At 40.1% G+C, this 13,232-nt stretch overlaps 2 protein-coding genes across 2 annotated transcripts; both read right to left on the reverse strand.

The window, feature by feature from the left end:
- Positions 1 to 1,054: 1,054 nt before the first annotated feature.
- On the reverse strand, positions 1,055 to 2,183 carry LOC133466938 (diamine acetyltransferase 1-like). The gene is made up of 6 exons (XM_061751183.1): positions 1,954 to 2,183; positions 1,827 to 1,878; positions 1,665 to 1,748; positions 1,483 to 1,584; positions 1,337 to 1,377; positions 1,055 to 1,241 (listed from the first exon to the last, which is right to left on the reverse strand). The coding sequence occupies exons 1-6, from the start codon at positions 2,017 to 2,019 to the stop codon at positions 1,074 to 1,076; spliced, it is 513 nt and encodes a 170-aa protein (XP_061607167.1). The 5' UTR covers positions 2,020 to 2,183; the 3' UTR covers positions 1,055 to 1,073.
- A 1,224-nt stretch (positions 2,184 to 3,407) lies between these two features.
- Positions 3,408 to 12,083, reverse strand: prdx4 (peroxiredoxin 4). The gene is made up of 7 exons (XM_061751182.1): positions 11,777 to 12,083; positions 5,934 to 6,051; positions 5,727 to 5,843; positions 4,712 to 4,834; positions 4,489 to 4,619; positions 4,309 to 4,343; positions 3,408 to 3,500 (listed from the first exon to the last, which is right to left on the reverse strand). The coding sequence occupies exons 1-7, from the start codon at positions 11,976 to 11,978 to the stop codon at positions 3,435 to 3,437; spliced, it is 792 nt and encodes a 263-aa protein (XP_061607166.1). The 5' UTR covers positions 11,979 to 12,083; the 3' UTR covers positions 3,408 to 3,434.
- Between the last annotated feature and the right edge of the window lie 1,149 nt (positions 12,084 to 13,232).

The raw sequence follows: 13,232 nt of genomic DNA on the forward strand, positions 1-13,232 counted from the left end.
AAGAATGTGGCACCTTCAGGCATCTGGAAATTGCACCCAAGGATTAACCAGACTTCTGGAATTCCACAATTCTCTTCCTGATATCTTTGCTTATTTATTTTGCCTTTGCCATGATATTACCCAAAGAAGCAAAGTATTTCACGTGTGCCTTCATATACATCCATAGGTGTCTCTAATAAACTCAACATGTTGTCAATAAACCTATCTGAAGCTTCCAAAGACATGACACTATTATCTGGGTATTCCCAAATTGTTTAAAGGTATAGTAATCTTACTGTATATAAACTTCTGACTTTGAAGAAAATAATGAAAAATTGTGAAGAAAAAAAGCCTTCTCTCTTTATTCTGGCATTTAGCAAAGAGAAATAATTTTGGTAATCCTAGTTCACCTAAAACAGGAAAAGGTTATTGGGATTTCATGTCAGACAGTGAGTAAAAATATATATAGTATAGGTGTCTTTTTATACAATATGAAAAAGTGTCTCACTGTGAGCTCACTTTGGAATCAATATTCAAATGAGAATGCTGGGTGATTACTATGAAATAAACACACCTTTGTTGAAATCATTGTCAAATATTTTATTAAAGATCTGGGAAAAAAATGTTAAACCATAAAAATATATTGGGAATCTCTCCAATTCAACAGTACACACGATTCAGACAAATCAGAAATGCAGCTTAGAATTGAATGTATGAATACATTTGAATAAAATTTATATTTTTTCCCCCTGCATCACAAGATTTACATTTTTGTAGCATATTACTGTGACAGAGATTTTTAATGTAGTTCAATAGTTTATGCTATATTTCGCCAAACCTAATAGTATTTCACTCCCCTGTTATATTGTTGGCCAAATGTACCCATTTAAAATTTTAACAAGAAAATATTTTTTTTTAATTATAGTGTAAATATAATGTAGATTTTATATTTCTTTTTCCCAATGATTTCAATAATTTTTGGTGTTCCAAAGAAACAAACATAACAGGAGTGTTAATGTAGCAGAATTGTGGATACGTACATGTATTTATCTAGACTGCCTGTAGAAAACAGAGGTGAATGAACAGAACATTTTTTATTTGGTTGTCATTTTCAACAACTCCTCCTTGTCAATGGCAAACAGGCGCCAGCCTTCCTCGGAGGAAAGGTCAGCTGCCCCCCTTCTCTTGTAGAATTCAATAGACTTTGTGTTGTTTTGCGCCACGATGAAGTGCATGCTGCTGCATTGAGTCCTCACTGCCGTCTGTGGCAAGAAGTACACGAGACATGAAGACCGAGAAAAAAAAAAGGTACACACAAGGTATTGAATGCAGTTGTAAACAGGAGCTTTTACTTTACCTCACTCAAGACCTTCAGAATCTCTGAGCCGATGCCAAACCCTGGCCAAGGATTGAAATTATGTCATGCCAGAACAATAATTAATAAACAGGTTTTTATACAACCTTTTCTGTAAATGATTAACACCCATAATAAACAATCTTTACCCCGAAACTCGGGCATGACGAAGAAGTCCTCCAAGTAGAGAAGCTTTCCAATCCAAGGGTCATAAGTGAAGTAATACATGGCAAAGGCAATTACAGTGTGCCCTAAGAAATGAGATGTGAAGTTAAAGGTTAGAAATAATATTATTTAACAGTCCATCTCATTAAATGTGTGTTGGTTTTACCTTCAGATGTTTTCTTTTCTTTTGGCACCTCAGCAACCAGGCAGTGATAGAATGGATGATCTCCAAAACCATCTTCAAGTAGCTCTGTAGGGATAGTTGATTTTGTCATTGTGTGAATTTAATAATATTAGTGACAATCACACATTCACACAGAACAATGACCTTTCTCGGTCAGGATGACCTGCTCTTCCATCTCTTCAAATTTTGCAAGTTCCTACACGGCAAAAAGAATGAAATACAATGTTTTACACCACCACTATCAGCAAATAAAGTGTCGTAATGAGCTTACCTTTATTAGTCGCAAGATATCACATACATCGTTTGGTTGGGCCGTCCGTAATATAAAATTGGCCATTTTCCTTTTTTTTTTTCCCCTTTTTGCCTTTGCTCACTATCCCTCTGAATGTGAATAAATGCAAAATTTGTTTCTTCATCCGCACCTCAGGAGTTGACCCCCCCTATGATTCAGAACAAGCAGCATAGACTGAATGGCTTTAGGCTGTGCTTGCTTCACATACTTCACATCCTCTATATGTAGGCCTAGGAAGGGAAAAAAACATTCCATATATGGGAAAACACCAGTCACTTCCTGTTATAGACGAGCCTTATCTATGGGAATTGTAACACAGCACATCCAACGTCACTTAAGTTAAACATTAATTAGACCCTGAAAATATCCAGTCCGTTTAAAGTTGTTAAAGAGAGTATTTAGTTCAAAGAATATACCATTTATAATCCGCAAAAGTTAAGGATTTAATGTTTCACCTTTCCTAAATTTCAGTCAAATGTCTTCAACAACCAAGAAATGTTCAGGTGCCTTTCAGTTTTTTTTTCAGATTGCCAATGACCTGGATGACTGAAGATCTGCGCAGACAAACCATGTGTTTACACCTGTTATACACTGCTGAGACTGGAAAAAAGTACTTTTATTGATCAAATGGATTGCTAATATCACATAATACTCTCTGCTATGACTCTACAGTGGATATAAAAAGTCTACACACCCCATTCAAATGCCAAATTTTGTGATTTAAAAATGAGACTTTAGATAAATAATTTCACAAATTTTTCCACCATTAATGTAACCTATTGCCTGTACTTAAAAAAAAATCTTTCGAGAGGGGAAGTAAAAAAAACAACTGAGAAAGTGTTTGCACAAGTGTGCACACCCTCTTATAATTGGGATGTGACTATGTTCAGAATTAACCACACACATTCAAACTTATGTTAAATGGGAGTTTGTCTCAGCACACACCTGCCACCGTTTAAAGTGCCCCTGATAACCACAAAAATATTTAGATGCTGTAGTAAGCATTTCATGATTTATTTTTATTTTTTCCTTTGTAGCAGAAGCCTGAAAATTTTGTGCTAACACTGACTGATATTTTGAACTCTTTACACACTTGAAATCTCCCAACTACATGTATAAGTAAATGTGTTATGGTCTGATGAAACCAAAGTTTAACTTTTTATCCATAATTGTAAAAGGTATGTTTGGCACAAACAGAACACTGCTTATCACCAAAAAAACACGTTCTTTAAGCACAAGGAAATTGACAAATTGGAGGAAATGTCTGTACAGTACTGTTTTTGGGCGCCACCCAGTGTTGAAAGGTGGTAACACTTTTTTTATTAGAATTTTAATTTTTTTATTGATTCTTAAAAAGTATAATCAATGTGACTTGCTAGTTCTTTGGCCGACAGGAATACAATAATAACATAAAAGAGTTGACCAGACAAGAGTGTTAATAAAACATTTTATTATAATTTTTAAAATGTATTCAATTGGTTTAGTTTATCAAAATACTTCAGCTTGCCTGAAGGGTCAGGAATGATCTGTGGAAAAGAATAAGTCAAATTAGAGTACAGTAAATAATTTTGGTTTAAGACTATGTAAAAAATGCTCACAAGTGAAGGATCTCTAATTTTGTTGTCAAATAATTACCTCAATACATAACACATTTCAATGAAATTGTGGTGGTGGTGGGGTGGGTGTGGGTTGTCATGGGCGCACGGATCTTACTGACAGTATTCAGAAATATGTAATTTATCTATGAAAGTGTTCATCCAAATTAGAATCTGTGCTTTAACAAGTGCACCCCAAATTTAGTTTTACTGTTTTCTTGTCATACAGCGAATTAGAAGTCGAAGTATTACTTTAAGTATGCACAGGAAAACATTTCCCCAGTCTGTGATAATTAATGATGTATACATTTTCAGTACATGCAGTGCTTAGCATAAATAATTACAAAAACTTTTCTTTATTTCAGAATAGTACAAGTAGTCAAAATTCGATTGATTCGCTAGTCATTTGTGACCGTCAATGTAAATAGCGAATGGGGATTCAGACGGCGAGTCCAAGTCCTATTATACATAATACTCCCTCGAATGTTTATTTTGATTGCATATAAGATTTATCAATGACAAAAATGATATCACATCAACGATCACAGCTAAATGTTTAATTAAACCTCTTTTGATTACCAAATTTCTGAAAATTGTTCTGGTGATGCATAAAAATGGATTGAAATATGTAATAAATGTGCTCATTTATGTTGAATGCACTGTAAATGCACTTGTTTTACTCTATTTAACCTGACATTGTAATAACAATAGTTAGTGTCGAGAGATCAGTTGTACTCACTGTGTCACTGCCTGGTTTCCATCCTGCTGGACACACTGAAAAAGTCATTTAATTCCAATTAGTGCTTGAGGATAACATCTGCAAGAGACTTCTGATCAGCTAATCTGCACATTCAATACTAAAGCTGTCCTTACAGGACCGTATTGGCTTTCATCTGTGGGTTATGTGAGATCATTGTACCTTCTCCGTGTTTGTCGGTGTACTGAAAGGCTTGCACCAGCCGAAGTGTCTCATCCACGGATCGTCCAACTGGGAGATCGTTCATGGTGATCTGCCTGAGGACGCCTTTGTCATCGATGATGAAGAGTCCCCTGAAATACATCAACAACCACTCTTTAACATGAGGTATGACAGCAGAGTTGTGTGACAGGTAGAAACACCAAAACCGGTTTGTCTACTATACCTCAGCGTGTGGCCCTGATCCTCCAGGTAGACTCCATAGTCTTTGGAAATCTGGTGAGTGAGGTCAGACAAAAGAGGGATTTTCATTGGTCCGAGTCCTCCCTGCTTCCTGGCTGTATTGATCCTGGCAAAGTTAATTGGGAACACACTTACTGAAATTTGTGGATATCTATGTGGGGTCAAAAACTTAAAAATAAATAAATTTATTAAAATAAAACAGCCGTATTGGATACAGATTAAACTTTAAGCATGTTAACACTAGAAATGGACGTTTGAACAAGGCATATATGGGAATTTAGATGACTGATAGGAAACAAATTTACTACATTTCAAGTTTGCCGTTGGGGGGAGCTTAAATGTGGATGGGAAAAACAATACCTTGCAGCATAATCTTGGCTCCTAGAGTAGATAGATTTAATATGCAATATTTAAATTTAACTTACAAAAAAATCAAAGATGAATCATTAAATAATATTCAAAATGAAGACAAATGTCTACTGAAATTAATATAATTAACAATACAAAATGTTTATCAGTATTATTGAATATGCCCAAATGTCCAGTAAATTCCCACAAGAACTGTGATAAATTCCCTCCCAAAAAGGTTCTAAAAATGACAATTTTCCAACCCTTCCAAACTCGAGTACCGGTCACATCACGTTCCAGAGGTTGAAGGGATGCAGACATACAGATGAGCTAAACTGGATAGCCAGTGGAACCTTAATCCATTTGCTTTCCACCAATTTTTTGGCGGTACAGTATCGTGAATTGCATAAGAAACAACTTTTTATCTACCATTACATGTTGCTGAAACAACTATTTTTTCTGCAGACCTTTTAAAGCAGCAAATACATTTGCATTAATTGTTTGCTGACAAATAGTGTAATCCATTATGCCTCAAAACAAAAAAAGTTCACAACATAAGCATAAATATGAATTTTAGATCATGCATCAACAACTCTATATTACAGTATTTTTTCAGAAATTGTGGGCGTGATGAGTTAATGTCAGATTACCAGGCCAGGTGGGTGAACTGGGAGTCCACTGAGCAGGCAACCACCTCTGCGTTAATGGCCTGAAACTCATGCACACGATCACTAAAGGCAATGATCTCAGTTGGGCAGACAAACGTGCTGGAGGGACAGGACAAATGTACAGACGTTTCATTTCACATCGGCATTCAAGAAGTCGTTAAAACGGGACGTTTGTTTGAGGCCACTCACAAATCAAGAGGATAGAAGAAAAAGACGAGGTATTTGCTTCTGTAGTCTGACAGCTTCAGCTCCTTGAATTCACCATTGATGACAGCTGTTCCTTCCCAATTTGGCGCAGGCTTTGAAACTGCAAGATATGAACAACATTATTATTAATTGATCGTACATTCTCAAAAAAAAACTTCGAACCAACAACAATTAGTGTCAAAGGAACACTCCCATTAGGAATAAGTCATGCTACATGTGTTGCTCGAAGGACTACAGTTACTTGTTTATTTTCAAACTCAGCTTGCAGTGACTAACGCCATGCACGCTGCAATCGCGTCTATGATCCCAGCACCCTCATACTGATCAAAGGAGACTCTCATCTCTCTCATCTATTAACAGCCTAAGTGTTGAAAGTGAAGGGAGCTATTATTATTTATGTGTGTTCTTTAAGTACAATTTGTGTAGTATACATCACATTGTACAATTTGTTGTACAGTGGGTACGGAAAGTATTCAGACCCCCTTAAAATGTTCACTTTTTTTTTTATATCGCAGCCATTTGCTAAAATAATTTAAGTTCATTTTTTTCCACATTAATGTACACACAGCACTCCATCTTCTTCTTCTTTTCCTTTCGGCTTGTCCCGTTAGGGGTCGCCACAGCGCGTCATCCTTTTCCATGAGAGCCTATCTCCTGCATCCTCCTCTCGAACACCAACTGCCATCATGTCTTCCCTCACGACATCCATCAACCTTCTCTTTGGTCTTCCTCTAGCTCTCTTGCCTGGCAGCTCCATCCTCATCATCCTTCTACCAATATACTCACTCTCTCTCCTCTGGACGTGTCCAAACCATTGAAGTCTGCTCTCTCTAACTTTGTCTCCAAAACATCGGACCTTGGCTGTCCCTCTGATGAGCTCATTTCTAATTTTATCCAACCTGGTCACTCCGAGAGCGAACCTCAACATCTTCATTTCCGCCACCTCCAGCTCTGCTTCCTGTTTTCTCTTCAGTGCCACTGTCTCTAATCCATACATCATGGCTGGCCTCACCACTGTTTTATAAACTTTGCCCTTCATCCTAGCAGAGACTCTTCTGTCACATAACACACCTGACACCTTCCTCCACCCGTTCCAACCTGCTTGGACCCGTTTCTTCACTTCCTGACCACACTCACCATTGCTCTGGACGGTTGACCCCAAGTATTTAAAGTCCTCTACCCTTGCCATCTCTTCTCCCTGTAGCCTCATTCTTCCCCCACCACCCCTCTCATTCATGCACATATATTCTGTTTTACTTCGGCTAATCTTCATTCCTCTTCTTTCCAGTGCATGCCTCCATCTTTCTAACTGTTCCTCCAGCTGCTCCCTGCTTTCACTGCAGATCACAATGTCATCTGCAAACATCATGGTCCACGGGGATTCCAGTCTAACCTCATCTGTCAGCCTATCCATCACCACTGCAAAAAGGAAGGGGCTCAGGGCTGATCCCTGATGCAGTCCCACGTCCACCTTAAATTCTTCTGTCACACCGACAGCACACCTCACCGCTGTTCTGCTGCCCTCGTACATGTCCTGTATTATTCTAATATATTTCTCTGCCACTCCAGACTTCCGCATGCAGTACCACAGTTCCTCTCTGGGTACTCTGTCATAGGCTTTCTCTAGATCTACAAAGACACAATGTAGCTCCTTCTGACCTTCTCTGTACTTTTCCATCAACATCCTCAAGGCAAATAATGCATCTGTGGTACTCTTTCTAGGCATGAAACCATACTGTTGCTCGCAAATACTCACTTCTGTCCTGAGTCTAGCCTCCACTACTCTTTCCCATAACTTCATTGTGTGGCTCATCAACTTTATTCCTCTATAGTTGCCACAGCTCTGCACATCACCTTTGTTCTTAAAAATGGGCACCAGTACACTTTTCCTCCATTCCTCAGGCATCTTCTCACGCACTAGAATTCTATTGAACAAGCTGGTCAAAAATTCCACAGCCACCTCTCCTAGATGCTTCCATACCTCCACAGGAATGTCATCAGGACCAACTGCCTTTCCATTTTTCATTCTCTTTAATGCCTTTCTAACTTCCCCCTTACTAATCATTGCCACTTCCTGGTCCACCACACTTGCCTCTTCTACTCTCCCTTCTCTATCATTTTCCTCATTCATCAACTCCTCGAAGTATTCTTTCCATCTACCTAGCACACTGCTGGCACCAGTCAACATATTTCCATCTCTATCCTTAATCACCCTAACCTGCTGCACATCCTTCCCATCTCTATCCCTCTGTCTGGCCAGCCTGTATAGATCCTTTTCTCCTTCTTTAGTGTCCAACCTGCCATACATGTCATCATATGCCTCTTGTTTTGCCTTTGCCACCTCTACCTTTGCCCTGTGTCGCATCTCAATGTATTCCTTTCGCCTCTCCTCGGTCCTCTCAGTGTCCCACTTCTTCTTAGCTAACCGTTTTCCTTGTATGATTTCCTGTACTGTGAGGTTCCACCACCAAGTCTCCTTCTCTCCTTTCCTGCCAGAAGATACACCAAGTACTCTCCTGCCTGCTTCTCTGATCACCTTGGCTGCAGTGGTCCAGTCTTCTGGAAGCTCTTCCCGTCCACCGAGAGCCTGTATCACCTCTTCCTGAAAAGCTGCACAACACTCGTCCTGTCTCAGCTTCCACCACATGGTTCTCTTCTCTGCCTTTGTCTTCCTAATTTTCCTCCCCACCACCAGAGTCATCTTACACACCACCATCCTATGCTGTCTAGCCACACTCTCCCCTACCACTACCTTACAGTTGGTACCCTCCTTCAGATTACATCGTCTGCACAAGATGTAATCCACCTGTGTGCTTCTACCTCCGCTCTTGTAGGTCACCCTATGTTCGTGCCTCTTCTGGAAAAAAGTGTTCACTACAGCCATCCTTGTTGCAAAGTCTACCACCATCTGTCCCTCCAAGTTCCTTTCCTGGATACCGTACTTACCCATCACTTCTTCATCACCCTTATTACCTTCACCAACATGTCCATTACAATCTGCACCAATTACGACTCTCTCTCTGTCTGGGATGCTCAGAACTACATCATCTAGCTCCTTCCAGAATTTCTCTTTCACCTCTAGGTCACATCCTACCTGTGGGGCATAGCCCCTAATCACATTACACATAACACCCTCAATTTCAAATTTCAGCCTCATCACTCGATCTGATACTCTTTTCACCTCCAAGACATTCTTAGCCAACTCTTCTTTTAAAATAACCCCGACTCCATTTCTCTTCCCATCTACACCATGGTAAAATAATTTAAACCCTGCCCCTAAACTTCTAGCCTTACTGCCTTTCCACCTGGTCTCCTGGACACACAATATATCAACCTTTCTCCTAATCATCATGTCAACCAACTCCCGAGATTTTCCCGTCATAGTCCCAACATTCAAAGTCCCCACATTCAGTTCTAGGCTCTGTGTTTTCCTCTTCTCTTTCTGCCGAAGAACCCGCTTTCCACCTCTTCTTCTTCTTCTTCTTCTTTGACTTCGACTTCGACCCACAGTAGCTGAATTTCCAACAGCGCCCTGCAGGTTGACGGCGCCGGTGGCGGACGTTGTTAACCCGGGCCACGACCGATCCGGTATGGAATTCTTTGGATGAACGCTCATATTTGTTTGGCAAGGTTTTAAGCCGGATGCCCTTCCTGACGCAACCCTCTGCATTTATCCGGGCTTGGGACCGGCCTACAGTTTGCACTGACTTGTGCAAACTGCACTCCATATTGACATAAAAAAAACTGAATTGTTGAAATTTTTGCAGATTTATTAAAAAAGAAAACCTGAAATATCACACAGCCATAAGTTTTCAGACCCTTTGCTCAGTGTTTAGTAGAAGCAACCTTTTTAGCTAATACAGCCATGAGTCTTTTTGGGAATTATGCAACAAGTTTTTCACACCTGGATTTGGGGATCACCTGCCATTCCTCCTTTCAGATCCTCTCCAGTTCTGTCAGGTTGGATGGTGAATATTGGTGGGCAGCCATTGTCAGGTCTTTCCAGAGATGCTCAATTGGGTTTAAGTCAGGGCTCTGGCTGGGCCATTCAAGAATAGTCACGGAGTTGTTTTGAAGCCACTCCTTCTGTATTTTAGCTGTGTGCTTAGGGTCATTGTCTTGTTTGAAGGTGAACCTTCGGCCCAGTCTGAGGTTCTGAGAACTCTAAAGAAGGTTTTCGTCCAGGATATCCCTGTACTTGGATGCATTCATCTTTCCTTCGATTGCAGCCAATCGTCCTGTCCCTGCAGCTGAAAAACACCCCCACAGCATGATGCTGCCACCACCATGCTTCACTATTGGGACTGCATTGAACAGGTGATGAGCAGTGCCTGGTTTTCTCCACCCATGCCACTTAGAATTAAGGCCAACAATTTCTATCTTGGTCACATCAGACCAGAGTATCTTATTTCTCCACATCCTGGAGTCCTTCAGGTGTTTTTTTTAGCAAACTCTATGCGGGCTTTCATGTGTCTTGCACTGAGGAGAGGCTTCCGTCGGGCCACTCTGCCATAAAGCCCCGACTGGTGGAGGGCTGCAGTGATGGTTGAACAAGACCTTTTGCCCATTTCCCGACTGCATCTGTGGAGCTTAGTCACAGCCTCTTTGGGTTCTTCTTTACCTCTCTCACCAAAGCTCTTCTCCCCCAATTCCTCAGTTTGGCCGGACGGCCAGCTCTAGGAAGGGTTCTGGTCGTGCCAAATGTCTTCCATTTCAGGATTATGGAGGCCACTGTGCTCTTAGGAACCTAAAGTGCAGCAGATTTTTTTTTTCTAACCTTGGCCAGATCTGTGCCTTTCCACAATTCTGTCTCTGATTAATGAGGAAAAAAATTAATTATTTTAACAAATGGCTGCAATATCACAAAGAGTGGAAAATTTAAGGGGTCTGAAAACTTTCTGTAATCACTGTATATGTCTATTTATATTTTCATTTATTTTGTCCTGTAGGCTACCCTGGTTTCTGCAGCCAGGTCGGCATTGTAAATGTTCCCAATGGCTTTAACGGATAAACAAATGTTAAATAAATAACAAATAAATAAAACTCCACCTTTAAGTAATTATTACTACTCGTGTGAATATGCATATATTTTAAGAGGTCTGACCACTTGATGAAGCCAGGTATAAAATCCTTATTTTATTAGGCCGATGAATACGTAAGAGGCAAAATTCACAGAGAGGATTCAAATCATCTTGAGCTCCATGTCATAAATATGAATGTAAATAAGTTGACAATTTTTGGCCATGAGTGTTAAAAAAAAAGAGAGAAAATATGAGGTATTCATTTTTCATTTTTGCAAGACAGTTTAATATTTTATATTTATTATACTTTTTGTTTAATTATGCATCATAAATAATAAATTGGGTATAAATAGCCAGTATTTATGTGACTTGCCTGTAAGTGTGTCAAAAAGAAATGAACAGTATCGCAATGTGTATCCTATCACTACCGGGAAGGAGGCACCTGCATCTTTGTGTTTAAAAAGAACAAGTTCCAGATGTTCCAGTTTAGACCAACCCCTTTGTGTCGCTTTGCTGGCTCCGTCACGCGTGCGGGCGGGTGAGGAACACAATATCGAAGAATGACGTGTCCTACAAACGCACCTCGTATTGAAAAGTCAGGCCTAATATCTAGGTGCAATTTACAACCAAAGCGTTCAAGAAAGGAAACAAAATGATCAAGCAGGCTGCAGCGAGCTAGCGAAAACGTTTTCTGTTGTCCTGGCACTAGCGTGGCAACGCGATCGGATGAAGTGATGCACATGGACGATTTAAGAAAAAGGTAAATAGCTGATTATTACGCGCTTGTTGACTCAGTACACTCACTTTTGGCCTGGCTGAGGTGCAGGGAATGATCCGACACGGGCACACGGGAAGCCTCCCCAGGATAGACGTGTCCTCCCGCGTAGTTGTGACACTGAGCGTTCTTCACCTGGGAGCCTTCTTGCGTGGACGACAACGTAACGAAGACCAGCAGAAGAGCACAAAAGAGCTCCTTCTGCATGTGGTGGTGAATGAAAGGCTCCATCACGCACTTTCTCTGCGCGCACGTGTGTGAGTGACTATTGTGTTGTGAAGGCTTTTGCCTAAACTGCAGACGCTCTTCTTCTTTATGTCTACAGCTGTTTTGCGCCCTTGCCATTTCATTACTGCCACCGTCTGGAGAAATGAGGTACACGTGTTGCCCGTCAGGGCTGTTGCGAAAATTTGCTGAAAGATGTTGTTGCCATTGCGCGATGGCGTCATTGCGTAATCATCTTTAAGTTTACAGCTGTTTTGCGCCCTTGACATTTCATTACTGCCACCGTCTGGAGAAATGAGGTTGCCCGTCAGGGCTGTTGTGAAAATTTGCTGAAAGATGTTGTTCCCATTGCGCGATGGCGTCATTGCGTAACCATGTCGAACAGTACGTGGTGGCATTAGTCAAATTCACTGGCCATCTCAGCAAAAAAAAAAATATTTGAATTTTTAAAACTTTGATTTGTTTGTTAATCATCAAATGTTTTTATTTGTAAAATAATTCTGAAATAAAGTTATTTTTTCTAAATTCATATTTATCATATAAATAGAGTGAACAACCACAGTATCTTTGTGATCCTATTTGTGATGTTTATATGGACTTAGGGCCTATCCTCTGTTATTTGCTGAAATTTTACAAATTTTATTTACTGTTTTTACAAAGCCAAAACCATGTCTAAACTAAAAATATTGCTTTGGCGCCGTCTTGTGGCATCTTGGTGCCATGGAACTATGTTGACGTGAGGGGAGGTACATCATTTAGTCAGGCCCGAGCCTTGTCTATTAGAAGAAGAAGAAAAAAGTGCTTTGGGTGAATATCAATTACTTGCAGAGTTGCATTATTTGCAACAGGGCTTATTCGGCAAAACAGGCAGAAGCACTTCCTCCCGGCTCGGGTAAATGCCGAAGGGAATTGTGACAAAGCACCCATTGCAACTTTAAACATCTGCAATGTTTTTTTTAAAAAACAAAATGTCATCAGACAACCACCAAAGATGACAATAACATGTCTGAAGACACCAGCCATAAAGAAAACACAATTTTAGCAACTTCGGCTTCAAAAATTCATGTTATCAACCCACTCGTTAGCGCAACATGCACAGGAAGTCCACTAACCTGTTTTCCGGGTTTGGTCCCTTGACGTTCCGCATTGAGAGGATTAAAAATATGGATAAAATTAGTAAGAGAATTATCCAAATTTTGTCCATGGTAAATATGAATTTAACAATATGTCTATTATGTTGCTGTCGTTTGCTGTGGTGCA

Source organism: Phyllopteryx taeniolatus, chromosome 17 (assembly GCF_024500385.1).
Source record: "Phyllopteryx taeniolatus isolate TA_2022b chromosome 17, UOR_Ptae_1.2, whole genome shotgun sequence".
In the NCBI taxonomy this organism is placed as follows: domain Eukaryota; kingdom Metazoa; phylum Chordata; class Actinopteri; order Syngnathiformes; family Syngnathidae; genus Phyllopteryx; species Phyllopteryx taeniolatus.